Source organism: Myotis brandtii, unplaced genomic scaffold (assembly GCF_000412655.1).
Source record: "Myotis brandtii unplaced genomic scaffold, ASM41265v1 scaffold62, whole genome shotgun sequence".
Taxonomy (NCBI): domain Eukaryota; kingdom Metazoa; phylum Chordata; class Mammalia; order Chiroptera; family Vespertilionidae; genus Myotis; species Myotis brandtii.
Genome location: NW_005370366.1, coordinates 2,062,614 through 2,077,644, shown reverse-complemented (window position 1 = coordinate 2,077,644; position 15,031 = coordinate 2,062,614). Strand labels below are relative to the sequence as shown.

The window sequence follows — 15,031 nt, the reverse complement described above, 5'->3', positions numbered from 1 at the left end:
GGGGGTAGGGGAGGCCAGGGGATTGTCAAGGGCGGGGGGGAAAAAAGGACACATATGTAATACCCTTTGTAATACTTTAAGCAATAAAAAAAAAAAGAAAATAAGGTAAATAAAAAAAAATTTAGTCTTGTAAAGGTTTAGAAGCTAAACTTTAGATATTATTCTCAGTATGTAACTTGTACTTCTTATATCTCCAAGTAGTCCTTTGGAAGGGGAGCAGTTGAAAAAACTAGAATTTGTAGATAGAGCCATGTGATCACAAGTACTATGTAATCATGAAAAGAATGAGGAAAATCTCTACATATTCATTAGGAATGATGTCTAGATATGTTCTAAAGTAAACAACACCGACAAACAAAGAAGGTATTAAACAGTGTATAATATACTGTTACCTTGCCCTAGCCGGTTTGGCTCAGTTGACAGAATGTCAGAGTGTGGACTGAAGAGTCCCTGGTTTGATTCTGGTCAAGGGCACATGACCGGGTTACTGGCTCAGTCCCCAGTATGGGGCATGCAAGAGGCAGCCAATCAATAATTCTCTCTCAACATTGATGTTTCTCTTTCTCCCTCTCCCTTCCTTTCTGAAATCAATAAAACATATTAAAAAATATATATACTGATACCTTGTAAGAAAGGATAATGAGTGTATGTATGTGTGCTGTGTGTATGTATGGTAAATTTGAAACTATTATGTATATACTGTAAGACAGTGGATCTCAAAGGGTGATCCCTGGGGGAGGGATACCCGAAACTCTATTAGGGAATCTAAGCTGTCAAAGCTACCTTATTAATAATAATGATAATAATTATAAAGTCATATATATGTTTTTTTGTTTGTTTGTTAAAGTATTACATATGTCTCCTTTTTCCCGATTGACCGCCCCCCCCACCACTCCCACCCCCGTCTTTTTTCATTGTGTTGACATTTTGAGTAATTATGACATCTGCATTGCTCGTGTGTCCTATTGCAGATTTTAGTGTGATGATTGTCTCAAAGAATGTACTTATGTAAACTTTTCACACAGTTCCATTGTTACTTAAAAGAATAACCAAAACAATTAGTTATCCAGATTTGGATATTCAGGAGATACTTTTTGAAATGAATGAAATGAACTTGTCACTACAAGGAAAACAAGTGGCAGTATTTGTTTCCAGTGGTAAAATGTAAGCTTTTAAACAAAATTAGAATTTTGGAAGGCTTTTATCTGGCTCTGTTAGCCTGACAGCTTCCAAATACTTAAAACTTTTCACATATCAGTGGTGACAAAAAGCAATCGTTTAATATTGTATAAAAAATATGCCAATATTTGGAAGAACAGCATAACTAAGTGAACTAATATTTTCAAAAATGACCAATGCACAATGTACAAAAATTAAAATATTTCAGTTTTAATTCTAATATGATAAATATAAATAAATGTATTTCACATGCACAGACCTTCTTTGGGATCTTCAATAATTTTTAAGAGTATAAAAAGGTCTCCAGACCAAAAAATTTGAGAACCACCACTGCAGGATAAGTAACTATGGCACTGTTATTATGAACCAAGAATTGTAGCATAAAAAAAAATGACACCAGCAGCGAGACTAGTTAGAACCCCAATCTTGTTTTTTAAAAACTATTAACCACTGAAAGGCTCATTGGGAAAACAGTGATTCTAGAAGTAGGGCAGGGAATTACAAGAACACCCTAGGAAATCTTTTTATGATAATAAAAAGCACAAAAGTGCTCAAAGGTTAATCAAGGCATGTTAAAAAAATAAACAAACCCTTGTGAAATACTTTAAAGAGGTTTCCACTTTTAAATTTGGGATGATTTAAATAAAAAAGTGTTTTTTTGTGAAAATATACATTATGTGTAATATATTTTACTTTTAGACTTTATACATGCATTATAAATAAAAATCAATTTTATTCAACAAAGAAAAAAATTCATTTTCTACCATTAGCAGTGATTATTACACTAACTACTTCCTATTCTGAAAAGATGATAATTAAAAGGAAAGAATTAAGCTTTTACCCAGCCTTTTTAGGAAGAACTATAGTTCCTCCCCAGTTATTAAGGAAAAGCTCTTCCTTGTTAAAGAATCCCAGCTAATAAATGTATAAGGAATAACATAATTTGGAAAACACTATTTTCTAACTTCTAATTAAATAATTGATTCAAGTGAATATTATCAATTGATGTTGAAATTGTGAGTGAAAGAGTGGTAAACTGGATATTTTCACAGCCCAAAAGATCATCCCACAGATTACCTGCTAGTTGCAAATGGGAAAATAGACCATTTTAATGAAGTGATTTGGTGGTTAGCATCTTAACTAAGTGATCAAACCGTCTGACACAGTGTGCCCCTGATGCAAACATGTACACAGAACTTCTATGAGGCATTCTTGCCAAAAATGCATAACCAGATCCTAATTAAGTCTTTGATCCAAATAGGGAATAGAACAAAAAGCTAAATGATACTACAAGCAAACAACTCCAGAATGTGGGACAGTCTACAAAACAACTGGCTTGGTTATTTAAAAGTGCTACTGGCCCTAACTGGTTTGGCTCAGTGGATAGAGCGTCGGCCTGCGGACTGAAGGGTCCCGGGTTCGATTCCAGTCAAGGGCATGTACCTTGGTTGCGGGCACATCCCCAGTAGGGAGTGTGCAGGAGGCAGCTGGTCGATGTTTCTCTCTCATCGATGTTTCTAACTCTCTATCCCTCTTCCTTCCTCTCTGTAAAAAATCAATAAAATATATTTAAAAAATAAATAAATAAAAGTGCTACTGTATGAAAAATAAAGTTAACTATAAAAAAAGCTAAGAGGACCACTGTAGATTAGATTATATCAGATATTAGGCAACTTTGGTGATGATTGTTAGGTCGGAGCGCGCCCAGGATCGGATACATGCAGACGTGTGCTGAGATAATGGACCCTCCCTGGCATTTCTAACAGATCAGCGTGCCAGACACAAGATACCAGCTTCTCCCTGAATCAACACAACCCCCACACAGATACTGACTCCTTCCTGAATACCCTGCTGACCCCCTGCAGCGGAAACTTCCTCAGCTGAATACCTCAGTTCATGTCCCCGCCCCTCACCCAATGGCAGTATAAAAAAAGCGCCCCCCTCCATGTTGGCACGGATCCACGTGCCCTGTCTTTGGGGTTCATGGGTCGCCCTGGGATGCAGAATAAAACCTCTCCTTTCTCTCTTTTTTGATTAACTCGGCTCTCTTTATTTCCTACACCGCCTCCTGAGCCACCTAACCTAACAATGATGGCTCTGTGGTTATACCATTATGAAATGTCAGATCTAAAACTAACACTCAAATGTGTTTTTTTTTTTGTGTGTGTGTGTTTTTAAAAAAATATTTTTATTGATTTCAGAGAGGAAGGGAGAGGGAGAGAGAAATAGAAATATCAATGATGAGAGAGAATCATTGATCGGCTGCCTCCTGCATGCCCCATACTGGGGATCAAGTCCACAACCCAGGCATGTGCCCCAACCAGGAACCATGACCTCCTGGTTCATAGGGTGACACTCAACCATTGAGCCACTGCAGCTGGGCAACGCTCAAGTGTTTTAACACAAACATATCCTCATAGATCTATTACTATATATGTCCACATATTATATGTAATTAGATAAAACAAAAAGCAAAAATAGTAATACTGTTGAATATAGGTGCTGACTAAATGGGTATACTCTCAACATTTTTGCATGTAAAAATGTTCATAATAAAAAGTCAGAAGGAAAATAATCATTCACTAGCAAATTGTGAATGATTATCATGCTGAGAAAAAATCGTTAAAAAAATAAAAAGTAAGATATGATGGTCAAATAAATACTGAGTATATACTGGCTTAAGATAATCCCCCAAATATAATAATACTTTATGCAACAGTATCATTGTTACAATTATATGCATGTTTTTCCATTTACTTCTTGTAGCACTATGTCAAAAACAATGGTTTTAGAAGGACAAGATTCTCCTATATGCATTCTACCTAATACCATTCTTTTAATACATAGAGAGTAGAAAGAAGTCACATCTTACACAGGTTCTAAAGACAATTTATCGTGTAATAACTCAGTATGGTAATAATTATCCTAGAAATTATTTCTATTTCTCATAAAGAATAGTAATCACGGTTTTTGTTTTCAACTCTGTTCAGAATTCTTATACAGACTAAAGTTTGAGAACCATTAAGTTAGGAGGAAGAAAAGAACAACAGAAATAATATAGTTTTATGGACATTTAAAACACTCTGTTTTAATGATAACTTTCACATCTCTATCAGTAAATGAGACATGATTTAGAATATTCCAAAGTGTTCCTGCCTCTTGTGGGATTTACCCATGTGTTTCAGAACGAAGCCTCCAGAGTTTAATATATTTCTCCCTCACAATCTCAGTTCTTCCTTTCTAAACCAGGAACCAAGTATATAGTGAGCAATAGTTACATATGTTTTATTTATTTTCAAGCATTTCATGGTAAGAACTTTGAATTTCCATATAAATGAGATAGGAAGCCACAAACAGTTTTAAGCAGTCAAGTGACAGAATCTGACCTCTGTGTTTCAAGAGTGATTCTGGCTGTTGTGTTGCAAATAGGCTAGAGCAGTGGTTCCCAAACTTATTTGGCCTACCGCCCCCTTTCCAGAAAAAATATTACTCAGCGCCCCTGGAAATTAATTTTTTTTAAATTTTAATAGCAATTAAACAGAAAAATATATGTATTAATGTTTCTACCTTTTTCGTAAAATATAGTAAAGAAAGGTGTAAATTAGAAACAATGAAGTTTGAAATTATGAAACTATTTATTGAACTCAGAATAGAAAGGTAATACAAAAAAAGTTAAAACAAATGCACCTGTGGCCATCACCGCCCCCCTGGATCGCTGCAGCGCCCACCAGGGGGCGGTAGCGGCCACTTTGGGAATCACTGGGCTAGAGGAAAGGAAATGGCAAAAACAGGGAGAAGGTTTAGAAGCTATGATAGTGGCTTGGATAAAGATTGCAGGGGTAGAGGTGAGAAAAAATGATCAGATTCTTATTATATTTTGAAGGTAGAACTTATAGGCCTTGTTAATGGGTTGGATATGAAGTACGAGGAAATAAAGGTAAAAGATGACGTAAGGCTTTTATGTGATCTGCTGGCAGAATGGCAGTGAGAAAGGAAAGATAACAGAAAGAGCAGGTCTGGGGCATGGATGGAATCAGGGGTTTAGCACTGATCATATTAACTGAGATGCATTATTAGCAAAACCAGCAGAAAAGTGATAAATCGACAAATGAATAACTAAGCCTGGAGTCCAGGACAGGCTAAAGACTGAAGATATAATTTGCATAGTCACTGAAGTTTAGACTAAATTCTTACTAAGTTTTATAGCTTTTTTAAAATTAAAAAGTCATTATTTTATAATAATTACACATTTCCCAATTACAAAGAACCTCTTGCCTTATACCAGGTATTATGAAGGAAAAGCTCACATAAGTAAGACAAGATATAAGTTTAACAAACAAACTGTAAGGTCTTATCTAATTATCTATAATCAAAAGAGCTGAAAAAATAACTATTATGAATATTATGGGTAGTACCTATAGAGGGGGAAAATATGGATAAAAAGCAAATTTTACCATCTGGAGTGCTTTTTGAAGCCTTTAAGGATTTTTCTTGATTTTCAATTATCCCATTAAATTCATTTAACAAGTTCCTTTTGATTGGGGGCTCTCCTAAAAAAAATTTCCATACAGGTTTTCAAAAGCAAATAATAAAAAAGCCTATAGCCCATTTTTAAAAGCTAAAGTACTTACTCTTACAATATGTTCAGCAAAAAATACATAATTATAATTTAAATAGCGACCATTCTATTTTGAAAGAGAATATTCATTTTTCAATATCAATTTAATTTCTATTATTTTTGACCATTTAAAATACCACTATTTAATTGGGTCTAGGGATAAACAGACATTACCCAATACCACAGATAAACTACTTTTTAATAAACTAGAACTGAATGTAATTCTAGGTTTACTGGCAATAAAGATAAACAAAATCTCTTCAAATAAATGTCTTTTTCCTGCATTAAACTCAAGAGGAATTTATTACATAGGTCAATGAATTAGAGTCAGTGAGTAGGAGAAAATATTTTTTAAATTACCAAAATTACATTAAAATATTAGAAGTAATACTTCTTATTAAAAATTCTACAAATGCTGAAAGTAAAATTAAACCATGATTCTAGATATGCATCTTCATGCCATATGGATAATATGTGGTAACAGGTGCTTTGCTTTTTGATGCATTATTAAAGGAAATGAATTTGTAGTATTTAATAAGTAACAATATCCATTCAGGGCTTTACCAAATGTTAGATTATAATGTGATTTAATTGTTTAACAGGGACCTGTATTAGTCAAATAACCAGAAGGTGATTAAGCTGTATATATTTGCATATAAATATATAACAGAGGTGAGGGAAATTAAACAGTGATGCTGTTGAGAATATTTATTAAAAGTTGTTTTTTCTCCTGATCTGAAGGCCAACCCATTTCAGTATACACATGAACAAAATGGGTTCCAATAAATAAAGCCATTATTTTCCATAAAAGAATTATGAGTATCTTTAATCATCTCTGCACTTCAGCATCCTGCATTAGACAAGAGCAATAGTTCAAGGTAAGTATTATAAACTTAACACTCTGCCCATAACATAAACTTGGTATAGAAAGAGGCCTGGATAACACTTGATTAAGCAAATCTGTATCCACGAGGATAACTTAGGGTCAAAAGGCACCAAGGGGAAGAATGAACTGACTGGCTTCAGTGTCACTCTCTCTATGAAGATACTGGACAAGAAGACTTGTGATAACTATTCTGAATCTATAGTTGTTGTTTTTTTTAAAGGAGCTAGTTATTGAAGATCAACTACTTAAAATGATTGAGATTAAATTACTTAATATTATTCCCAGTCAGAGATACTAACAGAAAAAAAATCACATCGAATTATCCTAGTAAACTAACTTGTTAGAAGTTAGAATATAGTCCAAATGTCACTAAGACCAGAATACTGATTTTAGAACACTTCCTAGATTTAAAAAAAAAAAAAGCAAGCTAACACCTATAACTAGAAACCAGTCTTTTTTTCCCCCCCACTGTGCAACACGTTTCAATGCTTACAGCCTAGTGGGCAGACACCAGGCAATGGTTCAAGGCCAGTTTGCTCTCTCATGGGACACTATGAGAGATTGCAAACCAATCTTTTAAGTTAATAATAGCCAGAATCTGAACCTATGCTATCTTTATTTATAAAAACAGTTAATAAATTGTATTATAAAGGCTGTTATAACATGAAGATAAGAGTTTCAGTCCTAGCCAGTTTGGCTCAGAGGTTAGAGCATCGGCCTGCAAACTGAAGGGTCCCAGGTTTGATTCCAGTAAAAGGCACATGCTCGGGTTGCAGGCTCAACCCTCAGTAGGGGGTGTGCAGAAGGCAGCGGATCAATAATTCTTTCTCATCACTGATGTTTCTATCTCTCTCTCCCTCTCCCTTCCTCTCTGAAATCAATAAAAACATTTTTTAAAAGCTTCAAATTTTCTAGAGAAATTCAAACTTCTAACAGTAATTTCTCCATTATAACTATATTAATAATGTCTAAAAATATACTAAGAACTTCAAAACACAATTTATTAGTATACAAACTCAGAGATATCAAGAGTGAAGTCACATCTCCCCAAACTACACTTAAAAGTCTGGAAAAACATGTTTAGTGTATAATACCCTAATTGCTATAAGCTAGGACACCAGGACTAATAAAAGACTTAATTTTAAAAGTGATTGGCAAGCCAAAAGGGAAAAACAGATACTTACCAGTCAAGAAAAGTGCATCTCCTCTTCTTTTTCCAGTTCTTGAATTTAACAAAGCCATTTCCTTGTTTTGGCAGGTAAGAAAGTGTTCGGGATGACTTAGCAGTTCAGAATCTGTCAGATCACCATCTTCCATAAAAGCTTTGGCAATCTCCACTGCTTCTGTTTCAAAATAGTTTTCTGGATCTTTGGAATAAGTAGAACAAATTTCTGTATTTGTTGTCATGGGAAGATTAGGATAAGTTTCAGGTTTCATGTCTATTTTTATATTTTTAGGTAAAGCTTGTTCTTGTCCCAAAATATGACTGCTTCCAACAAGTGATACTTTGCTCCCTAATACCAATGGTTGTTCATCCTGCTTAAACTGTGAGAGACATGGCAAAGTTTCAAGAGAGGGAGTATTTTCTGAAAAACCACTTCTAATGTTACAGTTATTTGATAATTTAAATTCTTTATTGCAGGCTTTTTCCATTTTGCAGCTTGCAGAGTATTTTGGAGTTCTCTTATCAATACAGGAGAGAGGTAGTTTTGACACAACTTGTCCAGATGTAGGTGAATTCTGAAGACCATATTCAGTTCTGAGTGAATCAAAGTCCTCCAACATCCCCTTAACTTTGTTTAAGGAACTCTCTGAAACTGGAACCTGTTTTCCACTTGCTGTACTAAATCCAGAGAAAGCAGGTGATGGCAAATTTGGGGGGATATGTATCATAGTATTTTCTTCTCTTGTGAGCCTGTCTGAATGTTCTTCATTAGATTCAAATGATACTTTGGAAAAGAGCTGCTCGGCACTCTCTTCTAGCTTAGAAAAGATGCATCTGGTCTTCTGTAAGGCAGCATCTGACACTTGTACACATTTTCCACTTGCTGTGCTAAAAATCCCACAAGCATTAGAGACCGTATTAAATTTACAAGTAGCAGAAGCTTTCAAATTACTCTGGCAAGGTAACATTTCAGAAACGGTCTCTGATCTAGACATACGTTGGCTATGTTGTAGAATTTGTTCACTCTGAATGCCAGTAAAAACCTTATATGAATGCATGCTATGCTCTTCACTATCCAGAGAGTTAGGAAAAATAAAATCCTCCGAATCACCCACCACCTCATGATAACCTGTCAAAGTTTTCGTATGGCCAGTGCCTGATTTATTCTCTGTGTTTATCCTAATGACCTTGGTGCAGTTGTCTGCAAATCTTTCTCTCACTTTCATTCCATGTGAAACAGACACCATTCGACCACTTGCTGTACTAAATGCAGGAGACTGTATCTCAAAATTATTTGAATTAGATACGGCCACTTCCATGTCTGTTTTCTTATTTTTGTATGGTGAAGAGTTAGTCACAAATTTCTGAACACAAGTATCTTCATTTTCAGTTTGTGGGTATGTGTTTGCTTCTCTTATGGTGGCTATTACTTCAGAAAAATTAGTGTGTTTTTTTTCTTTGACATTCTTCACTATTGGCTCAATACCAAAATTATCCCTTTTTTTTGAGAGTGATTCTAATTTATCATATATCTCATTGGAATGACAAAAATCAGAGTGATCTGAATTGCTATTAGACATGCTACTGTTACTTAAATAAGTTGAATCTTGTTTTTCAGAGAGATGATTTTTGTCATTTTCAATTATTATACTGTTTGAGTGATTTCCACATGAAGGATTTTCTACATAATCCTCAGGATTGTCTTTTAAACATGTAACTTTGGCAGCATTTATTTCTTCTGGTTGATCATCGAATTCTCCTTCAAGTAGTGAAGCCTGATTCACAGAAAATTTTCTACCATGTCCTGTGCAAAATGCTACAGCAGAATTTTTACTGGCTGAACAAGTGAACTGATTTCTGTAACAAGTTGTAGGACTTTTTGCTGTTTCTTTTTCTACATTTCCAATTTTTAGAGCAACACTATTTGACATTTTGAAATTTCCAGTTTGCCTGTATAAATTATCACTTAAGAGCCCAGGTAGCATGGCAAACTCATTAGAAACAAGTTTTTTCTCCATTAAAGAATTCTGCATTTCTTCACACTTTGGAGCAGTTGTTATTTCAACAGTCTCACATGCTAATGGAAACCCTACTTTACATTCTTCTCTGTCCTTCAGCATCTTTACCCTTTGATGACTGTAATTAGTGGTTTCACTATCTTGCTTTTTCTCATCAAAAAGATTTTTCACTTTGTCCAGATATTCCTTCACAATTTTTACCTTTTTCCCACTAGCTGTATGAAAACCCAACATAGTGGGTTCTTTGATCTTTTCGATTTCACATTCTGGTTCTGTTTGGAGAGTCAGTAATTGATTTTCAATACCAACTGAGTCACTTTCTTTCAATGTTTTGTCTTTAACCATATCTGTGGCCTCATAACTTGAAATATCTATTTTGTTGACATTTATTCCAGAAAGTAATTCAGAATTCAAGGCATCTGAAAAGTTATTCAATTCTTCTTCTGCACATTTTTGATAAAAGAAATTCATAGCTTTATTTAATGAATCTTTGGAGACTCTGACATTTTTCCCACTTGCAGTCTTAAAGGATATATCGAAAATGTCATAATCTTTTATGTTTTGCTCCATCTTACTAGCAGGTAACTGTTGTTTATTTGATGTATGAACATGACATATTTCTTCAGCTTTCACAACTTCCAAACAAGTTAAATCTGATACACCTTCTTTTACTTGAGTGTTTCCTCTATTCATAAACTGGCCAGATGATTTTAGATGTATGCTGTGCTGATCAATAACACATGGCAAGCCATTTTCATCTTTGTGAACACAAACTGTATCATTTTTATTTAAATCATGGCTATCAGATTCTCCTAAGTTACAAATATTTCTACGGGCACCAATAGATTTATCTTCACTTGCTGTATTTTTCTTCTGATCTTCAGAATTTTCTTCAACAAAGATGCCAGCAGCCATCTCAATATTATTTTGTTGTACTAGTTGGTATTTATTGTTTTTTTCATTAAAATTTTTATCATTACAATTTTCCATCTGAAACACTGAAACAATAGTATCATTACATTTACTTGAAGAGAAACTTCTTGGATCTACTTCTGCAGAGGTTTCCTCACTAATATTCTCAATGTCACTGAACAGCTTCACAGCTCTTTGCAGTGCTTCACTAGAAACATTCAGTTTTGTGCCACGAGCAGAGTAAAAGCCTCTAAACTCCACTTCATTTTTATCTGTTGAATATCCAGCAGCATTTTTGTTACAGCTTGTTTGTAATGAGCAAGCAGACTTTTGCTTATCTTCCAATTTCCTGCTGCTATCCATGAGAGGATCAACACCTTCCCATTCCTCAGAAGTGGTATGCAAGGCAGATATCTGGTTTTCAGGTATTTCAAGTGGATTATTCTGCATCATGTGGCTTGGTTTTCTAAACTGCGTAAATTCAAACTGACTTCCTGATTCTTCCAATATAGTAGAAAGTTCTGTAATTTCTGCCGTTTGGCTAGGTGTTAAGTTATGGTTTGAATTAAAATCTCGCTTCAAAGACGAAGTTGGAGGAGTTGTGTGACTATTTTCACTATCAGACGCAAGTGCACTACTGTGCTCACACCCAGATGCAGTATCAGTTGATTGGCCATCAAGTGGGTGAGGTTTGCTTAGTTTCTTTTGATTTTCTAACAATGACGGATTTACAATTTCTATACAGGCTAAGGTAGTAGTAAAATGTTCTTCAATATCTTTGAAGAACTCTTTACTTTTCTTAATGTTGTATTCAGAGAGTTTTATGTCTTTATTAGAAGCTGTTCTGAAGCCATGTCCAAAATTGTGATTTGAAATGGGATCTGAAAGTTCTGCCCATGTGTCCATATAATCATTATTTTGGTTTGATTTCTTATCTATATCTAAGGACATGTCTGGCTTTGAATCTTCACCTAGAATCATTTTCTGCATTACATTTTTTCTGTTCTCTGTAAGATCATGGACTACATTTGATGAATCAAAATCTTTTGTAATTGATGCTTTGGCTACTTGTTTGTCATCAGTGCCTGTATCTACTACCATGATAGAGTGCTTGAGAATAGGTTCTCTGACACAACTGACGTCTGCCTCTTGAAGTTCCTCATTATTTTCTAACAAAGGAATATTCCATTCATCAATAATTTCAAAGGCAAAATCTTTCTTATTGTCTTGGAAAAGTTCTTCAGAGTTTGAATTGACAGTTATTTTTGAAATTGAAGTAGTCTTTTCTTGGACATTTTGGGTTACTGTGAGATTTGTAGTTTGGTCTAATTGTACCTTCAGAGAAGGTGATGCTAGTATTGTGTATTTTTCAGGTGACAACAGCTCCACTTTTTTAGAATTTTCATTTAAAACACATATTTCTTGATTATCCATGGGAATATTTTTGGTTAAATTAAAACCAGGTTCACAATTCTTAAATTTTACTTTCTCTGATGCTTTATATGATTCTTTTCCTCTAGAAATCACAACTGGGTTTGATGGAGGATCCTTGGAGCCAGAAGTTAAAATGCTGGTGTTATCAAGGTCATATAAAATGCTTTCCTGGGATTGAAAGTGAATACCACTACATTCCATTTCTGAATGTGGCATTGCAGGGTGAAATATTACAGGTAAGACCTTTTCTTTTATGTCTAAAATTTGGTGTTCTGGATCTTCTTCACAATATTTTTCCTGTAAGCATGACAGATGATCAGTTTCTGTGGTTATAAATGACTGCAGCTTTTCTTTATTAATTTTTGCTTCTTTATAATCAAGATCCTGAGATATTATTTCGTTATTAGAAGAACTGCTTTCATTATTAGAACATTTTCTCAGAATTCTCCCAAAAGAGCTGGTTAAAGACAAAGTTGGTTCTTCAGAATCATTCTGTAAACAGTTTTTTCCCACAGAATGCAATAAACCTATGCACAACGAGACAAAGTGACAAAATGAAATTAAAGTACCATCAATCACATTCATTAAATATTTTCTACAAAGTTAAAAAGGTAGTATCTAAAATAAGAATTACATGGAAAGCAATAAATGAATGTCAGATTTAAAACAGAATTATAAATAGTCTCTATTTGAAGTTATTACATTTTCCAACTAAAGATAAATAGGAGCTACTATTTCTTGTAATATATATAAACTCAATCAAAATTAGCACATAGTTCCAAAAAGCAGGTAGCTTCACAAGTAAAATTCAAAGTAATTTTATTGGAAAATAAAATTGTAGAAATATTCATTGTTAATATTGGTGTAATAGAAGATGGAAAAGCAAGGACCAGGATTAATTCAGTCTTTCATATTGAAAAACATACTAAAAGTAAAATTTTAAAAATAACTTTAAAAATTGATTTCAGAGAGGAAGGGAGAGGAAGAGATAGAAACATAATTGATGAGAGAGAATCATAGATCAACTGCTTTCTGCATGACCCTCACTGGGGATGGAGCTTGTGAATACCACTACATTCCATTTCTGAATGTGGCATTGAAGGGTGAAACCTGGGCATGTGCCCTGACTAGAAATCGAACCTTGAACTCCTGGTTCATAGGTTGATACTTAACCACTGAGTCACATTGGCTGGACCAAAAAGTCAATTTTTAAAACCAAGTTCTGCATATGAAGGGTCTGAAAGATGACATAGTCTCACTTATAAAGGCAAATGAGTTAAACTGCTCTGTTCAGTTAATTTTGTTTTTTAAAATATATTTTTATTGATTTAGTGAGGAAGGGAGAGGGAGAGAGAGAGAAATCTCAATGATTAGAGAGAATCATTGATCGGCTGCCTCCTGCAAGTCCCCCACTGGGAATTAAGCCCACAATCCAGGCATGTTCCTGACCAGGAATTGAACTGTGACCTCCTGATTCATAGGCCGATGCTCAACCACTGAGCAACACCAGCTGGGCTGTTCAGTTAATATTAAAGGCCCTCTGAATTTCCTATTAACAAGTCAAAATTATTAATCTCATTTTCATTCATTACTGATCACTACTATATATTTGCTGCTTCATTGGTTTTAATTCTCATATATATAAAGCATTAAAGGCTTTTAAAATAAAAATTAACCCAAATATCAAGCAGTTCCTCTGTACTCCAGTTCTACCAAACCTATTACTTGCTGAGATATTCCAACCCAGTAAAATCTTCTCATATGAAACTAAAATTGGCTTTTAAACAGAGTTTAGTCAATGATTAAATGAATTGTTGCTGAAATAAAAAACTAGTTTTACTGTACATACTCTGGATGCATAGAGATATGGCAATAAATCTCAGCAATCCCTACATATTTGAGAAAATTATGTAGCAATAAAAGTAAAGATCACGAGAGGAACCAAGATGGCGGCATAGGTAAACACCTGTACTTGCTGCCTCTCACAACCACATCAAAATTACAACTAAAAGACAGAACAACTATCATCTAGATTAGAACCATGGGAAAGCTGGCTGAGTGGAAGTACTACAACCAGAGAGATAAAGAAGAAAGCGCATTGAGACTGGTAGGAGGTGTAGAGGTGTGGAACAGGCTGGCACCTGGTGCACTACTTTTTTAATCAGGAGGGAGATACAAGCACCCACTTGCTCTGAACTCCAGTTCCGGGCGAGACTCTGGGGGACCCAGACACATACGGGGAGAAACTGGACTGTCTGGCATCGGGGCAGGAAAGCGAGGGCGGCTTCCTTCCAGACGAAGGTGCTCGCAGGGGTCATTTTTCCTGCGATGGGACCTCTCTGGTGCAGGGCTGACTGGTCGTCATTACTGTTTGCTGCGCCCTGGAAATTCCCTGAGACCTTGCCCCACCCAATTTACAACCCCACCCAAGCTGAGGCTTTTGCATATGAATGGCCTGTCCTTTCTCAGGCTAAAACCTGTCAAACAGGTAGCAGCTGGGTCAGGGAGCCCAAAAACTATATCAAAAGAAGGCCCAAGAACCGGCACCAGCACCTTGCTTCACAGATGGGCTTTGTCTGGGCCCTTCCAAAATCAATACAAAGAGGAGGAATCTGCAGATCTCTCTGTAGCTCCTGCTGGGTGGCCCCAGGCAGTAGCTGACTTTGCACTTCCTTGGAGATCCAAGAGTCAGTGTATCCAGTGGTCATTGTGAGAACATACCAGATTACAACTCTTCACATCCATAAGTGACACACTCAAGGGGCAGACTCAGTGAGCACCAAAGCTCCACTGAAGCAAGTCCTGCCCCATAAGGGTAT

The 15,031-nt window shown here is 35.4% G+C and overlaps 1 protein-coding gene across 2 annotated transcripts in view; it reads right to left on the bottom strand.

The window, feature by feature from the left end:
* Positions 1-15,031, bottom strand: part of BRCA2 (breast cancer 2, early onset) — an 86,163-nt gene that overhangs the window by 55,347 nt on the left and 15,785 nt on the right. For both annotated transcript variants that reach the window (XM_005880014.2, XM_014528128.1), the window contains 2 exons: positions 7,868-12,739; positions 5,634-5,729 (listed from right to left, as the gene is read on the bottom strand). In XM_005880014.2, coding sequence (XP_005880076.1) covers positions 5,634-5,729; positions 7,868-12,739 — 4,968 coding nt within the window. The remainder of the gene's footprint in view (positions 1-5,633; positions 5,730-7,867; positions 12,740-15,031) is intronic.